This window comes from Lynx canadensis, chromosome D3 (genome assembly GCF_007474595.2).
Source record: "Lynx canadensis isolate LIC74 chromosome D3, mLynCan4.pri.v2, whole genome shotgun sequence".
NCBI lineage: Eukaryota > Metazoa > Chordata > Mammalia > Carnivora > Felidae > Lynx > Lynx canadensis.
The window spans coordinates 70,840,005-70,861,035 of record NC_044314.2 but is presented as its reverse complement, the minus strand read 5'-3'; the positions used below and the strand labels follow the sequence as shown (position 1 = coordinate 70,861,035).

General features: G+C 49.5%; 2 protein-coding genes across 3 annotated transcripts in view; both read left to right on the top strand.

The window, feature by feature from the left end:
• The first annotated feature begins 446 nt into the window (after positions 1–446).
• NIPSNAP1 (nipsnap homolog 1) lies at positions 447–17,023 on the top strand. Of its 2 annotated transcripts, XM_030336809.1 has the most exons (10): positions 447–559; positions 7,420–7,547; positions 7,746–7,791; positions 8,052–8,146; positions 11,542–11,612; positions 11,760–11,900; positions 12,221–12,252; positions 12,594–12,688; positions 13,838–13,921; positions 15,858–17,023. In XM_030336809.1, the coding sequence occupies exons 1-10, from the start codon at positions 468–470 to the stop codon at positions 15,920–15,922; spliced, it is 849 nt and encodes a 282-aa protein (XP_030192669.1). In that variant the 5' UTR covers positions 447–467; the 3' UTR covers positions 15,923–17,023. The 2 variants fall into 2 exon arrangements, with proteins under 2 accessions (XP_030192669.1, XP_030192670.1); XM_030336810.1 differs by lacking the exons at positions 12,221–12,252; positions 12,594–12,688.
• A 948-nt stretch (positions 17,024–17,971) lies between these two features.
• Positions 17,972–21,031, top strand: part of THOC5 (THO complex 5) — a 31,482-nt gene continuing 28,422 nt past the window's right edge. The window contains 2 exon segments of the mRNA XM_030336475.1: positions 17,972–18,118; positions 20,088–20,216. Of these exon segments, the coding sequence (XP_030192335.1) occupies positions 20,121–20,216 (96 nt within the window). The 5' untranslated portion in view covers positions 17,972–18,118; positions 20,088–20,120.

The following is a 21,031-nucleotide window of genomic DNA, read 5'->3' as shown; positions in this document are numbered from 1 at the left end:
ACCCAGGTACCCCAAGAGACTCTTAAATATGGAGAACAAACAGAGGGTTGCCAAAGGGGTTGTGAGATGGGGGATTGGGCTAAATGGGTAAGGGGCATTAAGGAATCTACTGAAATCATTGTTGCACTATGTGATAACTAATTTGAATATAAATTAAAAAAAAACAAAAACAAGAAACCCTAGTGCCATTGTTCCATGCTCCCATTTTACCGAGGTGGACACTGAGGCCCAGAGTGGGCAAAGGCCTTGGTCAAGGTCACAGAGCAAGTCAATACCAGAGCTGCAGGAGTTCTGAAAACAAGTCTGACTTCAGCTCTAACTATGTGGAGTTGGGGGACGCCCGGCGGAAACGCCCACCTGGGTGCTTGCAGAAGGAAGCGGTCTACGCGGTGGGGCGGGGCTTACTCACGCCCCGCCCCGTCGCCGGTTTCGGGGCGGGGGCTTCCTTCAATCTGCGCCGCTCCAACATGGCTCCGCGGCTGTGCAGCATCTCTGCGGCGACGCGACGGTTGATGGGGCGCCCGAAGCCCCGAGCAGGGGACCTTGCGGCTGCCGCGCGGTGAGAGCCGGGGCAGGGATGGGGGAGGGTTGCGCGCGCGCGGGGAGTGCTGGGGAGGGGACCAGGGTCTTGGTCAGAGGAATGGACAGACTCCGGCTTGGAATCTATATGGGTTAGAGGCGGGAGCAAGATCTAGGCCTAGGGAAGAGCTCTCAGCAAAGAATGGGGGAAATGGTAAAGGTAGGCGCAGGGTCTTTGTCCTAATGGATACCTGGCTCTGGGCACAGGATGAAAGATGGGGTGAATGAGAGGGACATGCCCTGGGCCCTGGAGAGTGGGAGCCGGGCAGAGGGCAGGAGTGGCTTCTTTTCTAGGCCTTTGAGATGATTGTGAAATAACACCTACTGGGGCCTTCTAGGAGAGGCAGCTCCTCCCTCGGAAGTTCTGGGGGGAAGAGATACGGATAGCAATAGGGGACCCCCAAGGGCCATGGCTGCACAGACCCTTTGCTCCCCAATCCTGAACAGTACAGGTGGGGCAAAGGAGGCCTGGGAAGGGATGGGAGTTGCCCAAGGTCACTCCCTCTGGTGTCCGGAGGTGGCATTGGGTCCGGACCTAGGTCTCCTGACAGTGCTCTTTGCACCACAACTGGTGGCCTCCTGAGAGAGGCAGTTCTCTCAGCCTGGGCTTTTGTTTGGGCCCTGCTCTGGACTGAGGCAGGGCTTGGCCTCCTTGAACAGCCCTGGGCGGCCCCTCCCTCCTGCGTCTCCAGCGGCCTGTACTTTCTCCATCCCCTCATCACCCTCTATACACACTTGCTTGTCTGCCCGACTAGCCTGTCATGTCATTTTTCTGTTAATCCAGCCCCTAGCACAGGGTTCAGGACAGTGTGTGCTCAAGAACATATTGCTACAGAAGTGAAGACACCTGTCTCCCCACCTGTGTGTGGAAAAGAAGCAGGGGGCCCTCCTCTCCAGCAGCCTAGGCTTGAAACTTCAGAGTTCTGTGAGACCTTGCCATGAGATCTTAGAGCACTGTGCACTGTGGCTCATGGGTCGTTGGGAAAGAGGAGCTGAGTGTGTTCCCCCCACCCTGTCCGCCCAATAATTGGGGAGAAAGCTAGTATCATGGAAAGAGCCTGGAGATTAGCGCCAGCATATCTAACTCAGCCTTTCTTAGTGGGGTGAGTCGTTTGGCCTCTTGAAGTCTCAGATTCCTCATCTGCAAAAGGGGTGATAAAATAGTCTGTATCTCATAGAGCTGTTGAGGGTGAAAAAGGCCGTGTATGTGAGGCTTCTAGCCCCTGGTAAACATGCAACAGATATTGCCCTTGTTCTAACAGTTTCTGCACGAACTCCTCATAATATCAGGGCTGAAATGGCCTTGGGGAGATCATCTTCTGTGAGCTCCTTGTTTTCCAGATGAGGAAATCGAGGCTGGGATTGGGACCTCACTTCCCCAGGGTACCAGAATCGGTAGGTGGTAGAGCCATTTGTGTGGCAAATATCCAGAGACCACAAAAGGAGCGTGGGACATAAGGCAGCCTGCTGCTCCTCACTTACTCACTTGACTTGGGCACTAGAACCTCTGTGAACCTCGGTTTCCTTCTCTGTAAAGTGGTGATGATGATCTGCTGGGCGTTTTTGCAGGCTTGCTGTGAAGGCTCTTGGCCTAATGCTTCCCACGTCGCTCAGGGACTGCTTTACAGTTACTTATGCATTTTAGATACCTGGGAACATCCCCTCCTGTTGACCTTTAGGCCACCCCATATCTCTCTGGAGTCACTAGAGGGACAGGTAGCAGCCTTTCTGACCTCCGAGATTTGGGGACTGCTGGGATGGAGATAAGAGTGTGGGCTTTAAAGTCAGATGGATGTGGGTTGGAATCCTCTCGGCCATTAACCATCCTTGAGCTTCATTTTTCTCAAATACGTGTCATGCAGATTAGCACATAGTAATTGCTCAATAAACAGCAGTTGTTACTACTGCTGTACCAGTAATCCTGTTAACAGAACTTTAGTTCTCTTATTTTTATTACTGTTATTATTATGCTTTATTTAAGTAAGCTCTACACTCAATATGGGGCACTTGAACTCACTATCCCAAGATCAAGAGTCACATGCTCTACTGACTGAGCCAGCCAGGTGCTCCAGAACTTCAGTTCTTTTATTTATTTATTTATTTATTTATTTATTTATTTATCTAATGTTTATTTTTGAGAGAGAGCATGTGCACGCAAGTGGGGGAGAGGCAGAGAGAGTGGGAGACAGAGGATCTGAATCAGGCTCTGCGCTGACAGCAGAGAGCCTTACATGAGGCTCGATCTCACAAACCGTGAGATCGTGACCTAAGCTGAAGTTGACCGCTTAACCGACTGAGTCACCCAGGCACCCCCAGAACTTCAGTTCTTTTAGCTCTTATGTATGTCTTCTAAACATACACTTCTGGAATAATCAAGCAGATACATGGTCCTTTCTAAAGTCAGCCAACTCAGGGGTGCCTGGGTGGCTCAGGCGGTTGAGTGTCCAACTTCGGCTCAGGTCATGATCTTGCGGTTCTGGAGTTCGAGCCATGCGTCAGGCTACGTGCTGACAGCTCAGAGCCTAGAGCCTGCCTCGGATTCTGTGTGTGTCTTTCTGTCCCTCCCCTGCTTGCATGTGTGCTCTCTCTCACTCTCTCTCTCTCAAAAATAAATAAACATTAATAAATTAAATAAATAAATAAATAAATAAATAAATAAAATCAGCCAACTCAAAACACAAGAGTGTTTCAGAGTGTGCATAGAGCTGAGAACATTCTGGAGCAATTTCATTTTGCAGGGTGTCGGATTGTTGATCACTATTGAGAGTGCAAATGTGATATCTACCGAAAAGTTCTCATCTGAGACAAATATTTGTTGAGCAACTCCCAAGCCAAAAGCACTGTGCTTTGTACCCTGGGGGGGATGGGAAGACATTAGTGGCTTCCAGTGTGGCTGGGGAGATAAGACATACTTCTATGAAAAGGATGAAAGGGCCCATGGAGAAATAAGAGGTGTTTTTATGGAAGGGGCTAAAACTGGTCCATCCGGACAGATCTTTCCTACAGAGTATACAAAGCTGCGTTGTGTTTTTCTAGGCCTAAGAGGCATTCTTAATATAGTTTAGATACCAAAATCTTTGGCATTTCTGAGATTACATTGGCGGGAGGGGAGGGGCCGGGGGGAAGGAAAGAAATTAGGACTGTTCTAGAGCACTGATCCTTAAAGTTGAGCAGTCCCCTGGTGGGCTTGTTAAAACCCAGATTGCTAGGCCCACCCCCAGAGTTTTTGCTGCTGTATGTCTAGGATGGGCCCTGAGAATTTCTCAGATGACATTATTAGTGGTGGGTTTCAGAACCACTGGGATAGGGAATCTTGGATCTGTGGAAAGCTTGGCAAAGTACATGAGAGCTAGAATTCCAAGTGGAGACATCCAGCCTTTGTTTTGTACACAGTGGGGAGCCACAGAAGACTTTAGAGCAGAACAATAGCATCATCCAAATGGTGCTTTACAAAGATGGATGGGCAAATTAGGAAAAGTGGGGAAAGAGTGGGAGCTGGGAGATGAGTTAGGAAGTTTGGTAGGAACAGTGATGTTAGTTGCACTATCTTGTCAGGCCCTTTCTCTAAAAGATCCATCCTGGGGCGCCTGGGTGGCGCAGTCGGTTGGGCGTCCGACTTCAGCCAGGTCGCGATCTCGCGGTCCGTGAGTTCGAGCCCCGCGTCGGGCTCTGGGCTGATGGCTCGGAGCCTGGAGCATGTTTCCGATTCTGTGTCTCCCTCTCTCTCTGCCCCTCCCCCGTTCATGCTCTGTCTCTCTCTGTCCCAAAAAATAAATAAATGTTGAAAAAAAAATAAAAGATCCATCCTAACGCCCCTATTTTACAGATGAGGAATATAAAGCTCAAAGAGATGAAGCTGAGCTGAGATTAGAACCTGGATTCATCCAGAACCTGTGCTCTTAAGCACTAATTCTGCTGGTGGTGGTGGGGAGGGAAAGGGACCCTGAGCCCTGCGTCCACACTCTGAACCACCCTTCCTTTAATTTATTTCCTTCCAACTTTCATCATCTTCAAGCGGCTCTGTCTTAGTGTCCCCTCACTCCTTCATTTGTTTCCCAGACACAGACTGAGCACGTGTCAGGTGCCCAGCACCATTCCAGGCAGTGGGAATACAAGGGACAGATAAGATCCCTGTCCATCTGGGGCTGCTTCTACTGGAGCAGACAACAAACAAGGCATATAATAAGGGGGAAAAAAGTATAATGTGATAGAAGGAGCTACAGAAACAGAGAGCAGGGTGAGAGGGGTCGGGGAGTTCAGGGGCAGGAGAATGTTATGATTTCACTGAGAAAATGAAATTTGAATTCTTGAAAATGTGAACCTATGGACACTGGCTTGGAGTTCAGACCCTGTCCTGGGATCTTGGACAGGTTCCATCTTGGGTTTTGCCTGAGAAAAGATCTTTAGAGATAGGTTGCTTTAGCCTGCTCATTTGACACATGGGAAAACTGAGGTCCATAGGCATAAAAGATGAGAGAGTTGTGGGAAGAGATGGGAGCCCATCAGAGCTCCTGGATTCCCCTGCCATTCCCCTGGAGTGAAGAGCATTCTAGCCCCCAGGCTCTGTCTCCAAGGGCTGACCTCCTGGCTGTTTATCTTGGTCAGTACTGATGTTAATAAATTACTCAAAGCCCAGTCCTGGAGCAAAGGTCTTGGTTGACAGTGAGTAGGAGCCATTGTTTTCCCTGCCACCACCCCTTCCAAGGGAAGCATCCCCTCTATATTCAAATCAAAGGTCGGATCTCTCTGCCAGTGGCTTTGTTGAAACACCTGGTTCTTCACAGTATCTGCCTGATGCTCCCCAAGTCAGTGCTCAAACTGGAGGTGGGAGCCAACTTTGGAGGAAAGAGTTCTGGGTTTCTTCTTGCCTCAGCTCTGCCCCTGATTTACCATATGACCTTGGGCAAGTTCCTTAACCCCTTGACTATTTTCACATCTCAAAAATGGGAACCCTGATAGTATCGACCCTATGTCAACATTACGTAGATGCAGCAGGATCGTGCTTCTGACAAGTTGATCACAGATCCCTGACACAGACGATGTCCTCAGCTAAAGTATCTATAGCGAAGCTATATTCTGGTCCCCAAATTTCATAGAACCACACTGCCCATCTGATGATAATTGTATTTTTTTTAATGTTTATTTATTTTGAGAGTGCACGCACAAGCGGGGGGGTGGGGCGCAGAGAGAGGGAGAGAGATCTGAATCGGGCTCCACTCTCAGCGCAGAACTGAACATGGGGCTCCATCTCACAACCATGAGATGAGATCATGACCTGAGCTGAAATCAAGAGTTGGGCACTCAACCAACTGAGCTACCCAGGCACCCTGATGATAATCATCTTTTTTGTTCTTTGTTAATGAAACAAATACATGCACAATGACAGAAAGCCTGTGAATTCAGAAACACTTTAAACAATTTTATTTTTTTAGCTTTCCAAAAAGCTTTAGTGAGTAAAGAAAAATGTAAGCATCTTCTCCCCTCTCCCAGGTAAGCAGTATTTGGTTTGGGACAAATCCTCATTCATCTTTCTCTGTGTTCATATAAATGGTTTACTACTTTAAGATGCTTTTTTAATTTCATCAGTCTCAGTGGCTGCTCCATATTTTGGAAAAAAATAATACTTTGATTTGCCAAGACATTTATTCTAGCCACAGAAAAAGATCGAAAAAGTACACTTGCTGGCACTTAAGGGCCAGGCTCTCTGGCTAGAAATCATCCAACATGAGAATTGCTTTTCAGGCCTGACTACAAGTTGTACCACTGCTATTAAGCAAAAAGATTTATAGCCTCTGGCCACCTAAAAAAAAAAAAAAAAAAAAAAAAAAGCCCGCCCTGCTGGGACCTTGTGTGGGAAGTATAGTTAGGGTATGGCAGGACCAGGTGGCAGGTCCCCTGCTCTGAACAGAGTACTACATTCCTTTGTTCATTTTTCAAGGCACCTTAGCCAAGCACACTGGGTGGATAATGTCAATTAAATGTTGCCTGGATGAATGAATGAGTCTTGCCTTGCAATGCCTTTTTTACCCTATCTGCTGTTATCTGCCAAATCAGCCCTGGAGATTCAGAGATTGGTCAGATCCCCTCCTCTGGAGGGTTTGCCCAGACTGCCAGAGGCTTGCTCACCTAGGCTCTCCCAGATACCTCTGGCTATAATTATGTTCCAAAGCCTGTTTTTTCCAGTGGACTGTGACTTCTTCAAGGACAAAGCTTATTTTTCTTTGGCTCTCCATTTATGGGGACTGGGAAGAGGCACAGGCCAAGTGTAGTGTGGGCACTGGGGAGCACAATGAGTGTAACCTTCTGTCAGAGGGGACAGAAATTGCCAAGAAAGCACTGAGTAAAAGAGCCTGGTATGTTCAGGGAGGAGCACATCTGGAGAGTGGAGTACACAGGTTGGAGGGAGGGGACAGCAAGGAAGGATGGTAAGATACATTGCACTGTCAGGTTTTGGACATCAGGCAAGGTGGTTTTAGGGTTGATCTTCTTGGCAAGAGGCTGCAGATGTGTGCCCCAAGGAACCTCTTGGAAAGGGAAAAGTGGAGGGAGGGAGGAGAGAGGTGGGAGGTGGGGCTCTTCCCCTGGCCTCCTGAGGCCTTGCAAAACTTTAAGAAGCAAAGTGGGTAGCCATGACCTCTGTAAAAGGGACCAGGTCTGCTCAGCTGACTCCAGTGACATTTTAAACTCTGGGTCTGTCACTGGATTCTTTGGCTCCATTCCTAGAAATATGGGTTCCTCAGGACATCTGAGGGATGGGGGAACAGGATATTGGAGCCGATGGAAAAGCCAGGGCTCCCCCCCCACCCCCCGCTTGTCCCCCTGAACTCCTCTGTCCTGCAGCTTCTATTCCAAGGACAATGAAGGTAGCTGGTTCCGCTCCCTCTTTGTGCACAAGGTGGATCCCCGGAAGGATGCCCACTCCACCCTGCTGTCCAAGAAGGAAACAAGCAACCTCTACAAGATCCAGTGTGAGTGGCTGCTGAGCCAGCCCGCCAGCCCTCCTGGGGCCTCTGGGGGCCCGAAAGGCTTCAGCTGGGACAGGAGAGGGGCTGGGACATCCTGAGCTATCCTGGGAGCCCTGGCCCTGTGGGATGTCCCCCCACCCCAGTTCCCCACAGACACACACACACCCTGCTTCACCTTCCATTTTCTGTCCTCTGTTGCAGTTCACAATGTGAAGCCTGAGTGTCTGGATGCCTACAACAGCCTGACGTGAGCATCCTCCTCCATCTGCTCATCCCTCCCTGCTTGGGTTGGAGACTCCATCCCAGCCCCGTTCTCCCTGCAGAGATCTAGGAGATGTAGATGTCAGAGCCAGAAGTCCTAAAGATGTATTGTCCAGCCTCTGCATCTTAGAGATGGGGACACTCAGGCTCAGCCCTGAGGGCCTGAGTTGGAACCCTTATCTCAGGGACCCTGGTGGCTGATGTGAGCCCTCCTCCCTCTCTCTGTCCCCCTCCCCTCCACCCCAGGGAAGCTGTGCTGCCCAAGCTGCACCTGGATGAGGACTACCCCTGCTCACTCGTGGGCAACTGGAACACATGGTACGGGGAGCAGGACCAGGCAGGTGAGGTGCCCACCTCCCCAGTGCTACTGCCGCCCAGCCTGGATCTCTGACACCTGTCATGCCTAGCCACCTTCCACACCCTCCACAGTGGCACCCAGAGGGATCTTTCATAATGCAGTCCTCCTCAGCTCACTCTACTGCTTAGACACCTGTTGTGGCTCCTGTCTGCCCTCAGGGTGGCCCACGCGGCTCTGTGAGCCCTTCTCTGCCACATCCTCTTTGCTTTGCTTCCTGTGCTCTCCCACTCAGGACTTCTTGCAGTTCTCCAGATTGACCATTTCACCCTCCACTTCCAGACTCTTGTTCCTGCTGTTTCTTCTGCTGGAAACATCCTTTTTCCCTTGCCCGCTTTACCTGGCTCACCCCTCTGCTCAACCTTTGTTTTGGTGTAGACCTCACGTCCTCCTAGAAGCCTTCCCTGATCCTCTCCACCTAAGCGGGGTCAGGCACCTCCCCTGACTTCCCTCTTCACAGCCCCAATCGTGTACCCCATATTGTGCTTGCATTTTCCCCATATAGGTGGTGAGTTCTGGGATGGAGGGGTCCCTGTCTGTCTTTACTACCGAATCCCCTTATGTAGCACATACTTATGGAATTCACAGAGGCTCTTGTCTGAACTGGTTCCTTATAGCCTCCCGGAGGTCCCCATAGCATGCACTATCCCTCCCCCAGAGACCCACCCTGCCCTTGGCACCAGCTGCTAGGCTGGCACACATAAATTTGACTCACAGCATCTCATTCACTCAAAGGGTCCCTGGTATTTAGACTGCACTGTCAGGGCAGTAGCCACTAACCACATGTAGCTATTTAAATTTAAATTAGTTAAAATTAGGGGCACCTGGGTGGCTCAGTTGGTTAAGTATCTGACTTCAGCTCGGGTCATGATCTCGCAGTTTGTGGGTTCAAGCCCCATGTCAGACTCTGTGCTGACAGCTCAGAGCCTGGAGCCTGCTTTAGATTCTGTGTCTGTGTCTCCGTCTCTCTCTGTCCCTCCCCCACTTGTGCCCCTTCCTTGGCTTGTGGATGCATCACCCCAGTCTCTGCCTCCGTTACCACATAGCATTCTCCCTGTGTACCTCCGTCTTCACATGGTGCCCTTTTTGTGTCTCTTTGTCTCTCAAAAATGAATAAACATTAAATTTTTTTTAATTAGTTAAAATTAAAGAAAAGGAAAAATTCAGTTCCTCAGTCACACTAGCCACCTTTCAAGTGTCCACTGATAGACCCATGTGGCTCGTGGCTACTGTGTTAGCACACCCATAAGACATTTCTATTGTAGCAAAAAGTCCTTTGGACATGCTGATTTAGACTCTGTATAGCACAGGGAGCTCTTCTGCAACAGTCCTGATAAAGGGTCTTCTAAGTGTCCCTTGAACACTCCTAGTAATGGGGAACTCACTCCGTAATAAGCAAACCTATCTCATCCTTCCACAGCCCTGATAATTGTATGTGTCTAAAAAAAAAAAAAAAATCAGTGTCTTACAGACAGATTCTCTTGATCATGTATTCTGTTTCTGTAACAGACATTGACACATTGCTAGGTGGATAAGAGAAGAACAAACTGTCTTGAGCTTTAGCCCCTACCATTTTCCCATATTAGGTACAACTTAATCAGCTCTAGCTATAGTCCTTGGATTCTCTTAATTATTTGATAGTTGGGAAATTAACTTTGAGGGATGGGTTCCTGAACTTTTAAAGCATGTCCTAAATTTTGTGTATCTTGAGGTGTCGTCCCTTGTGTAGAATCAGCTAGGGAGCAGAGACCCCCACCCCACCCCAAGCCATCCCCTAGAAGTAGGGCTCAAGAATCTACATTTTAATGGACGTAGAAGAACCGTTGATCTATCTCCTAGAGGGAGCACTGCAATTGTTAGAAAACTGACATTTCGTGGGCCTAGGATTCCTTTCCTGTAACTTTTCCCTATTGGTCCCCAGTATGATGTTTATCCCTCTTCTACTGGCAGCATTCCTGAGCTTGGTAGACTTCCATCCATATAGTATTTTTGCTGTTTCCCTTGGGAAAGAGGTCTTTAAACTCTCAGGTCAGACCATTTTGCAGATAGGAGAATCAAGGTATACAGATGGGGTCAGAAGGCAGGTAAGGGATAGGCTGGGGATGGGAAGGAACAAAAGTCTGTGTTTCCAAACCACTGGTCAGCCAACTGGCCTCAGCTCTAGTCTCCCTTTGGAGACCTTCCTCTCTCGACCTCAGCCATGCTCCCAAGGGTGACAAGACTGTTTCCTTTTTTCTCTTCCACCTTTATTATTGGAAGGTGTAGTAGTTTCCTACGGCTGCCATAACAAAGTGCCAACTACTAGGTGGCTTAAGACAACAAATTTATTCTCTCAAGTTCTGGAGCCCCGAGGTCTGAAATCTAGGTGTTGGCAGGGCCGCGCTCTCTTTAAAGGCTTTTCTTGCCTTTTCCACCTTCTGGTTTTTGCTGGAAATCCTTGGCTTTCCTTGGCTTGTAGATGCATCACCCCAGTCTCTGCCTCCGTTACCACATAGCATTCTCCCTGTGTACCTCTGTCTTCACATGGTGCCCTTTTTGTGTCTGTGTCCAAGTCTCCCTCTTCGTATGAGGACACCAGTCTTTGAATTTAGGTCCCACCAATATGACAGCATCTTAGCTTGATTAGATCTACAAAGACCCTATTTCCAAATAAGGTCCTATTCTGAGGTTCTGGGTAGGCATAAACATAAGGGGCAGGGGAATACTATTTGACCCAGCAGAGGGGCTATGATAGAAAATTCAAACAGTACACAAGTGTTTTCAATAAAAAGCAAGCCTCCCTCCTGCCCACAATACCTGGGCCTCAATTCTCTGCCTCAGGGGCATCTTCTGTCACAATCTCTTGGGTCTCCAATGAGAGATGGTATAAAGACCAGCATCTCTGGATATGTCTCCCCACCCCTAAACACATGTGCTAGCATACTGTGCATGCTGTTCTGTTCCTTGGTTTCTTTCTTTCTTTTTTTTTTTAATTCACTAAGAATGTTCCATCTCAGCCCATTAGGCCTACTCTCCCTTTTTGTCCATCCTGTCCCTCACAGGCCTGGTGTGCTGTTGCACCTTGGGTACAAGGACACACCTGATCCTCTTGTGCTATTTAAGGAAGATTGGGTGGAAACATTATTCCCATTTTCAAGATGAGGATGTCAAGGGCTGGAGGGGGGCGGTCAAAGGCCACCTGGCAGACCTGGAGTTCAAACCTAGGTCTCCTGGGCTTGTGTCTGGGGAAATCCCCTGTCTAGCACTGTCTCTTACCAGGGCAAAGGGAACTCAGCTGGAGACTGCCCCATCTCATACACACTTAGCCAGCCTTAGGGTAAGCAGGGCAGGGTCCCAGCAGCCCCCTGACCTGTACCTCCTATTTTCCTCACCCCCCAACAGTACACCTGTGGCGATTCTCAGGTGGCTACCCAGCCCTCATGGACTGCATGAACAAACTCAAAAACAACAAGGTATGTCGGCATCTGTTCCACAAACCTCTCTGGAATATTGGCTCTGGCTCAGCCCTGTGCTGGGGGCTGCTACCACTACCCCATGAGATACACCGCCAGGGTGGGGGGCTCTTCGTGGCTGCCATGCCCAGACTGCCACACCCACAGGAGTACCTGGAGTTCCGAAAGGAGCGGAGCCAGATGCTGCTGTCCAGGAGAAACCAGATGCTCCTTGAATTCAGCTTCTGGAATGAGCCACAGCCCAGAGCAGGCCCCAACATCTATGAGCTGAGGACATACAAACTCAAGGTGCCTCCTCCCAACCAGATCCCTGCCTGCCTCCCACCTTCCCTGCTGTGGTGGTGCTTTATAGATACACCAACGTGGGTGGGTCCTGTGCCCCAGCACCCAGACTGGGGCTTCTGGCCTCTCCCTCCCTATGGGTTCAGAATAGAGGTATGTATACACGTGTGCACACATGCACACCCAGGTGCAAGTCAGGACCCTTGAATGAGGCCAAGTGGCCCCTGGGGTTGGGGAGACATAACAGTTTCCCCCCTCTACCCAGCCATGACATTTGGAATCTGAGATGGGGCTCATTTCCACTCTTTCCCCTGGTTCTCTTTCAGCCAGGAACCATGATTGAGTGGGGGAACAACTGGTGAGTGGCAGTGCCTGGGGTTGGGGGGACCTTGCCTTCCTATCCTGCTTAGTTCCCTGGCATCCCACCTTTCCCAGGGCCATATGTCAGGGAACCCGGCATCCTCTGCTCCTTGTGGATCCAGGAGAAGGGTCCAACCAGGATGTGAACCCTCTTCTAGCAGAATACCCAGCCCACGGCTGTACCTCTGTCACCCCCTTCCCTGATCATCTCTGAGAACTGGGGGGGTCCTACCTCAGGCTCCTCCCTTGAGGTGTGGCTAAGAAATCAGCCTGGTGACACCTCATAGGGCCCTTTGCACTCGCCCTGGCCCCTGCTCCACACTCTTCTGCTGTCCCTAGGGCGCGGGCCATCAAGTACCGGCAAGAGAACCAGGAGGCAGTGGGCGGCTTCTTCTCGCAGATAGGCGAGCTCTACGTTGTGCACCATCTCTGGGGTAGGCTGGGAACCCTCCAAGGGCCCTCTGCTTGTCCCGTTTCTCCATTGTCACTCTATATAGACAACGCAAATATATTAGTGCCCTTTTGAGCTTATGTTCCAGCAGAGGGGGACACCCTCTGACATAAACTAACACAAAAACATCATTTTGGGTTATTACAAATAATGAAGACGCAGGGGAAAATGATGAAACAAACGGGAATGACTTGGATAGACAAAGAAGGCCTCTCTGAGGAGGTAAAATGTTAGCTCTGCTAAAGGATGAGAAGGAGCCAGCTTGTGAATTGCCAGGGAAAGGCATTCTAAGTAGAGGGAACAACATGTGCAAAGGCCCTGTGGTGGAGAAAACGCCTTCAGGGTTTTGAAGAGTGCAGAGGAGGCCAGTGTGGAGATAGGGATGGGTGTGAGGAGATGGGGACAGACCAGATCAGGCTGGGCCTTGCAGGTTGTGGAGACAAGTGGGATTTATTCTAAATGCAGTGGGAGGCTGCTGCAGCATTTTAAGCACATGACCTGATTTGTATTCCACTATGATTGCTCTGGTTGCCATGTGCTTTGCTGGAGAGAGTTTGTAGGGGAACAAGAAAGGCAGTGGGGCATCAGGAGATGGTTATACTCGTTCAGGCGGATGGGTTCAGGAGGATGGTGGCCTGGCCTAATGTGGTGGCAGCGAGGATGCTGAAAAGGCCACAGATTCATTAGTCTGGAAGTGAGGCCAGTGGGCTTTGTGGATGAATTGTCTGTGTGGGGTGAGGCAGGGAGAGAACTCCAGATTCCTGCTTCAGCAGCTAGCTATGTGTCTCTTACTGAGACCCTGGGAAGGCAGGTTGAGGGAGTCAAGAGTGTAATCTTGGCCCTTGGAAATGTTGCCTTTAAGGTGCTGTCACATCCAAGTGGAGACACAAGTGGGCACCAGATATATGGCTCTGGAGCCTGAGGGAGAGTTCTGGGCTGGAAATAGAAAGGTGGATGTTGTCAACAAATGTACAATTGGATGAGATCGTCAGAGCAGACAGTGTGTGGTAACAGTCTGAGGCACTGGGGAGAGACAGCAGGACAGGGTTTGGGGCAATGGGAAGAGGGCTCTGTGCTAGGTATAGAATCAGATCCTCTATGCCTACGGAATGAGCCAATGCCTTTCCTACAGCCTATAAAGACCTACAGTCTCGGGAGGAGACTCGAAATGCTGCCTGGAGGAAGAGGGGCTGGGACCAAAATGTCTACTACACAGGTGAGTGCTTCTGCTGGGGCATCAGCCTAGCCCTTGGAGGTCATCTGCCAAGAGTCCAATCTGAGGATAGAATCCCCTCTGCAAGGAAATTGAGCCTCACTTGATTACCTCTAGTGCTAGGAAGCTTTTAAGACAGTGAGTAGGTTTCGATCTTGGTGGCACACTCCATGTGATTTAGGCAGTGGGTCTAGGTGAGTGCCTCAGGGGACGAAAACACAGGTGGTCCCAATGCACTGTGGCCTCAGACATGGTTCTTCACACTGAGGGCTCATCTGTAAGATGGTGATGGTGCCTCCCTTGGAGGGCTGGATGGAAGATTCTAGGAGCTAATTTCTGGAAAGTGCTTCCAGACTGGCACAGAGGAAGTGCAAATTTTTTGAGCAAATTTTTTATTCTCCATGTTTGCTACCTTGCGGGGACCCCAGAGAACCACGTGAAGTCAGCAAGTGTTGATTGTGTGCCAGGGACTGCAGTGGGTGGCTGGCTGGGGGACACAGAATGAACAGAAGAAGCCTGTCCCTCCCCTTGAGCTTACAGTTAAGGATCCACAATTACCAGCTGGTGTGGGGGAGAATGCATCTCCTGAAGTAATTAGCAGGAGCCTCAGTCTTGAAAGTGTGGTGCTGAATGACAGTATCAGTATCTCCTGGAAGCTTGTTAAAAATGCCAAATCTCTGGGGCGCCTGGGTGGCGCAGTCGGTTAAGCGTCCGACTTCAGCCAGGTCATGATCTCGCGGTGCGTGAGTTCGAGCCCCGCGTCAGGCTCTGGGCTGATGGCTCAGAGCCTGGAGCCTGTTTCCGATTCTGTGTCTCCCTCTCTCTCTGCCCCTCCCCCGTTCATGCTCTGTCTCTCTCTGTCCCAAAAATAAATAAACGTTGAAAAAAAAAAAAAAATGCCAAATCTCAACCCCCACCCCCAGCTGCTGAATCAGAATCTGCACTTTAACAAGAACTGGAGGTAATTGGTAAAGTTTGAACAACTCTGAGCAAGAGGAGTCTAACCTCCTGGGTGACCTTGTGCTGACCTATGGACTGCAGCCTCCCCATCTATAAAATGAATCTGTTGAACCAAATCAGTGTTTTGCAAACGTTAGCCACTTGAGGACACCCTCATAGCTTTTATCCTCCTTGTATACTATGGCAATAATTATTTTCTTGATAATGAAAAAAAAATTTTTTTTAATGTTTATTTATTTCTGAGAGAGAGAAACACAGAGCATGAGCAGGGAAGGGGCAGAGAGAGAGAGGGAGATACAGGCTCCAGGCTCTGAGCTGTCAGCACAGCACAGAGCCTGACGTGGGACTCGAACCCACAAACCATGAGATCAAGACCTGAGCTGAAGTCAGACGCTTAACTGACTGAGCCACCCAGGTGCCCTTGATATTTTTCTTTAAATCCCCCTACTTCTACACCTCGCTTTTGTTCTAAGCAATATCTGCAAAATCACTTTTTGCTTATTCTCTCACCTATACAGGAACATAAATATATAATTATGAAACTTTAAGAATGTTGCATCTCACCACCACCCAAGTCCCCTCTTATCCCACAATTGGGTGCTCTCTGTTCTAGGAAGGCAGTGGGGCTTTCCCTGTCTCAGCATCCTAGGCCGCCTCCTCCTTTTTTTTTAATTTAATTTATTTTTTAATTTTTTTTATGTTTTTATTTATTTGAGAGACAGAGAGAGACAGAGCATGAGCAGGGGAGGAGCAGAGAGAGAGGGAGACACAGAATCCGAAGCAGGCTCCAGGCTCTGAGCTGTCAGCACAGAGCCCGACAAGGGGCTCAAACCCTCGGACTGTGAGATCGTGACCTGAGCTGAAGTCGGACGCCTAACTGACTGAACCACCCAGGCGCCCCCTCCTCCTCCTTCAAAGTCCAGTTTTGGGGGTTGGTTTGCCTCTGCCCCCTCTGTGACCTCTGTTTCTCTCTCCGCAGTCCCACTGGTGCGACACATGGAGTCTCGGATCATGATCCCTTTGAAGATCTCGCCTCTCCAGTGATGCTGCCGCTGCCTCTGCCTCCTTCCCCTTCTCCCTCAGGGCAGCCAATGGACAGAGGAGATCACAGTCCTGCTGTCTTGGTTTTCTTTTGGATGTGGGATGACTCTGGGGGTTTGTGCTCAGCTCAGACAAAGGGGAAGCTGAAGGATGACAGGGTTCTGAGGACTTGCAGCTCTGCCCAGGCCCTTCCCACCTTCCCTGCCCACCCCTTCCCCTGTGCTGGAAGCAGTTTTTAGTTTCTCTGATGAAAAACAGCAACCTTTTATGTATTCTCACATTGCCCCCTAACATTCCTCATCTCAAGGCCACCAGTCCCTAGTTATCACCATGGAAGCCCTCAGTTTAGCTTTACTTACACAAAAGGTAGTGTGTCCAGTGGTTAGAGTGGGGTGGGGAGGAAGGAAGTCAGACCAGGCCTCGTTGTCTGAAATTCCCTGGTCTCCACTGGGCCACCCACTTGCTGGATAGTCTGAGCCAAGTCCCTCTTGTCAGGGAAAAGCCTAAAACTGCCTCAAGAAGTAAAGGGGAAAACCCTAAAGTTAGCAAATTCAGCGTGAGATCCTACATATTCCATTGAGAAAGGCTGGGAAAAGGGATGGAGCTGGGACAGATCTGGGTCACAGAATGGAACATGAACTTAGAAGGTAGAACATAGAATTCAGACCTTGGATTTGAACTGCAGAATTTGGAATACAGAATCAGGAAGATAGAACAGAGGTTACAGAAGACCACCTGGGAAGGGGTTCCCAGTACAAGACAGAAAGAGGCTCATCTCTTTCTCCCTACATAATGAGATGGAGAACTTGACTGTGTAGCTCCAGCACTGCTGTGTAGGGAGAGTCTCCTCCCCTTTTTCACTCCTGCAGGCTAAGGAGAGGGCCAGGGCCTGTATTTCCCTCACCCTGCAATTCCTTTTCTCTCTTCATAGTCTATTAGCCCAACCCTCATTCTACTGGGCCACTGGGTATGTGGAGTGGGGTCAGGGACTTCAGTGATCCCCACACCTCATCAACCTCTAGGTAGCTTGATTCTGTATCCCTTTCAGGAAAACTTATGCTGGAGTCACTGATGGAACCAATTAAAAATTTACTATAAACCGTGGTGTGTGTGTGTGTGTGTGTGTGTGTGTGTGTGTGTGTGTGTGTGTTTCATCTGCAAGGAACTTTGGCAGGTGCTAGGGGCAGGGCCAGTTTCCTAGTTCCATCTGGCTGATTTATGCGCCCCCCCCCCCCAACTCTGTTACCTGAGCTATACTCAGGAAGGGCCTCTGCACACTCCCAAACCCCCATGGCAGAAGGGACAGCCCTTCATAACCAGGCACTCAGGACATTAGTGTTTCTACCTCTGGATGAGTAGGATTTACACCAAAAGCCCTTAACCCTGTCCTTAGAATTCATACCAGGGGCAGAAAACACTTGATACTGTCAAATGCTGCATGAGAGTTGTGACTGCCCTAGACAAACCAGGCCTAAAATGAGGAAACTGCTGATGCACCCTTGGGGAAAAAAGTGTCAGAGAATGAATGCCGTCCCTGGTTTGTAGCCCTCACTAGTATGGGATGTTTGGGTGAATGTGACAGTGGTTAAGAATCCAGGTCATGAAGGCATATCCGCAGTTTCAAATCTTGGCACTACCACGCTTTCGCGTTATCTTGGACCTACGACGAACTCATTCACTCAACTAGTCGGAAGCAGAGCGCGCACTAGTTGGGGGCCGTTGCTTTAGGCTCTGGGCAAAGAGTAAACAGGGCACCTAAGACTCTGCCCTTGCAGCATCAGTTTCCCGGTTTTGGAGGACAGCGTGAGGGTGTTGGTGACCCTTCCTAACAAACACCGGTCTCAAGGCCGCTTGCTTGCGCGGAGCCCAGGAGCTACTTCCGCCGGGAGCCGGCGGCCGGCCGGGGCCTCAGCGCTTCGCTTCCGGCCTCCGCGCCTCGCTTCCGGCAGACCGCTCTTTCCTTCCGTTTCTCTATGGTGCCTGGGAAGCCCCCTCTCCGCCGCCGGAAGTGGCTCACTGGCCGCGACAGGTTCGGGGCTGCACGCGGTGAGGACTGGAGCGGGACAGAGGGGCGGGGCGCTCCGGGACCGAGGTGCGGACTTCCCGGAGGGCGTCCCCAGGCTGGAGTCCGACCCGAGTTCTCCGTGTTCACTCTTCGGGGTCCCCCGCCGCTCGGCGCCGCGCGCTCAGTCTCTTCAGGTGAAAATGTTGGCAGCAGCAGCTTCGGGCCCCACTATGCAGCTCTAGGTGACGACGACGTTGTCGATGTCTATGGTGGTGGTGATAACAACTCACATTTATTGGGTGCTTACGTGTGCCTGGGTCTCTTTACTGTGTAGCCAAGTCAGGATTTCTCACATTTCAGCCTTTCGCGTCCCACCTTTTTGGGTTTTGCCCAATTTACCTTTAAGACTGTTTGCTAAGGTTTTTAATCGAGTCACTTTTTTTTTAATTTTTTTTTTTCAACGTTTATTTATTTTTGGGACAGAGAGAGACAGAGCATGAACGGGGGAGGGGCAGAGAGAGAGGGAGACACAGAATCGGAAACAGGCTCCAGGCTCTGAGCCATCAGCCCAGAGCCCGACGCGGGGCTCGAACTCACGGACCGCGAGATCGTGACCTGGCTGAAGTCGGACGCTTAACCGACTGCGCCACCCAGGCGCCCCAATCGAGTCACTTTTTACTTCGCAAAAGTAAATTGGTTTTAGGAGAAAATTTCGATGGTCTCCCATAAACGGAGACTTGGCAGTATGCAGAAAGTAATGATAAAAATTAATATAATTAACATGAAAACAGACTAATTCTGGCTAGATTGCATTGTCTAAAGCTCTGAGACAGAATCCTTTTGCTAAGAAAGGAACATTGATGTTCACAGATGCTAAAGACAAATTAGGAAAATGAGATGTTCTCCTTGAAGCAATCGGAAGTTTCTAAAAAGAATTGAAAGGGGATTGACCTCCTTAGATGTTCAACATTATTTCAGATCATCCATGTGCCATTTACAGTCCCACTGCTAGGTCATCTTCATCACCTTCCCCAGAGGAATGCCTCCTGTGTCAATGTCCACAACAACCCCTGAGGTAGGGACTGTTATTCTCATTTCCTCTGAGGAAACAGGCCCAGAGAACAGTGAAGTGACTTGTCTCAGGACTCCTAGCCGTTAAATAGAGTGGAGACTCCAACTCAGAGCTTCTCTGACTCACTACCATCAGCCATTGGCTCCTTCAGTAAATGCTGGTGGCAGATTTTTGGGGCCAAGGGAGATGGTGCTGCCCACCTCAAGGGGCTGTGGTGACAACCAGGAGAGGTAGCAGAGGGGGAGGATGCTTTGTGACCCTAGAGCCCCACAAAATGTAGATTCTATTCTTTTAAATTTTAGGGTCAACCAAAGAGTTGATGGCATTGCCAGCTGAGATGGTAGCGAGACACATTGGTGTTACAAGAATGTAGTTAAGAGCACTGATGTGGCGTCAGATGGAACCAACTTTAGCAAACTAGCCGTGTAACCTTGGGCAGCTCATTCGGCTTTCCGAGCCTCGGTGTTCTCATCTATAAAATGGTACTTGTTCTTACCTGAAAAGTTTGTTATAAGGATCAAATGAGTATTTATCTGTAAAGTGCTTAGATCAGGTCCAGCACACGGTGATCAATCGATAGTATTGGGAACAGGTATATATGCTAAGCTTCGGAGTTTAGTCAGTGATGTGGTTATGGCGCCTTTAATTTTTTTTTTTTAACGTTTATTTATTTTTGAGACACAGAGAGACAGAGCATGAATGGGGGAGGGTCAGAGAGAGAGGGAGACACAGAATGTGAAACAGGCTCCAGGCTCCGAGCTGTCAGCACAGAGCCCGACGTGGGGCTCGAACTCACAGACCGTAGATCGTGACCTGAGCCGAAGTCGGACGTTCAACCGACTGAGCCACCCAGGCACCCCAGTTACGGCGCCTTTAAAGGAGGTGAAGATGAATTCATTTTGGATAGGCTGAGGACCGATTCCCCTTTTTACACAGGATTAAACTGAAGCTTTGGAGGGTTGAGTGACCCTTTTTTTGAGTTACCAAGGTTGTTAGTGGCCAGCACTACTAGTTAGACTTAAGTATTCTGACTCCAGGAAAATCTCCAATTCCAACTCTGGAAAATTGCAAAAGTTTTCTCCTTTTAACAGGTCTCTATCTCCTCTTGACCTTATCAAACAACCATGTCATCAGAATCAAGCAAGAAACGGAAGCCCAAAGTGATCCGAAGTGATGGAGCTCCATCTGAAGGCAAGCGTAACCGTTCTGACACAGAACAGGTGAGATCAGCCAGTGCTGCCATGCTGCTGAGAAATTACAGCTTGTGGCGAATCACCTGGCTGTGGGTTTGCAGCAGCTGAGGGTCACAGTGATGGCCTCCCAGGTGGCCTCTGCTTGACCAGGTGCCTGGAATTCCCCTGGTTCTGCAAAACCTGAGTATTCACATTTGGTTTAGCTGCAGCATTCCAAGAACCAACCAGCCTATATCAGACATGAATAGTGCCTGAACAGACAATGCATTCTAGTATGGTGTGTGTCTCCCAAGTTTCCAGAGTCAGAAGAAGCCAGTATCTGCAGCATACCACCAGAAACTGGAGATGTGGCATTCCTGGTCAGCTACTGAGAAAGTACCAGAACAACATCTCCGCAGAATCTCTTCTGTGGCCTAAGAGCTCATGCTGTCAGCAGGTTCTTCCTTTTATTATTTCCCTGTCTTTAAATCTCTCAAGCTAATTTTTCTTAAAGATTATTTATTTATCTTGAGAGAGGGAGAGCACATGCCCACGTGTGTGAGTGGGGGAGAGGCAGAGAGAGAGGGGTAGGAGAGAAAATCCCAAGCAGGCTTTGCACTGTTAGCTCGGGGCTCAATCCCATGAACCAAGAGATCACGACCTGAGCCGAAATCAAGAGTTGGACGCTTAACTGACTGAGCCACCCGGGTGCTCCTGTCAAGCTAATTTGTGACCTAATTGTTTTGATTGGTTGGTTACTTTTTTTTTTTTAACTGGATTAGAGAAGCATAGGAGCTTGAATTTAAGTAGAAAACGATCTTTTTCTCAGATTTAGGAAATCTAGAGTAAGAAAAAACCTTATC

Coding starts and splice junctions, on each gene's coding strand:
- NIPSNAP1 (XM_030336809.1), top strand. CDS start 468: ATGGCTCCGCGGCTGTGCAGCATCTCTGCGGCGACGCGACGGTTGATG. Junction 11,901..12,220: donor TGAGGACATACAAACTCAAG/GTGCCTCCTCCC, acceptor GTTCTCTTTCAG/CCAGGAACCATGATTGAGTG. Junction 13,922..15,857: donor CCAAAATGTCTACTACACAG/GTGAGTGCTTCT, acceptor CTCTCTCCGCAG/TCCCACTGGTGCGACACATG.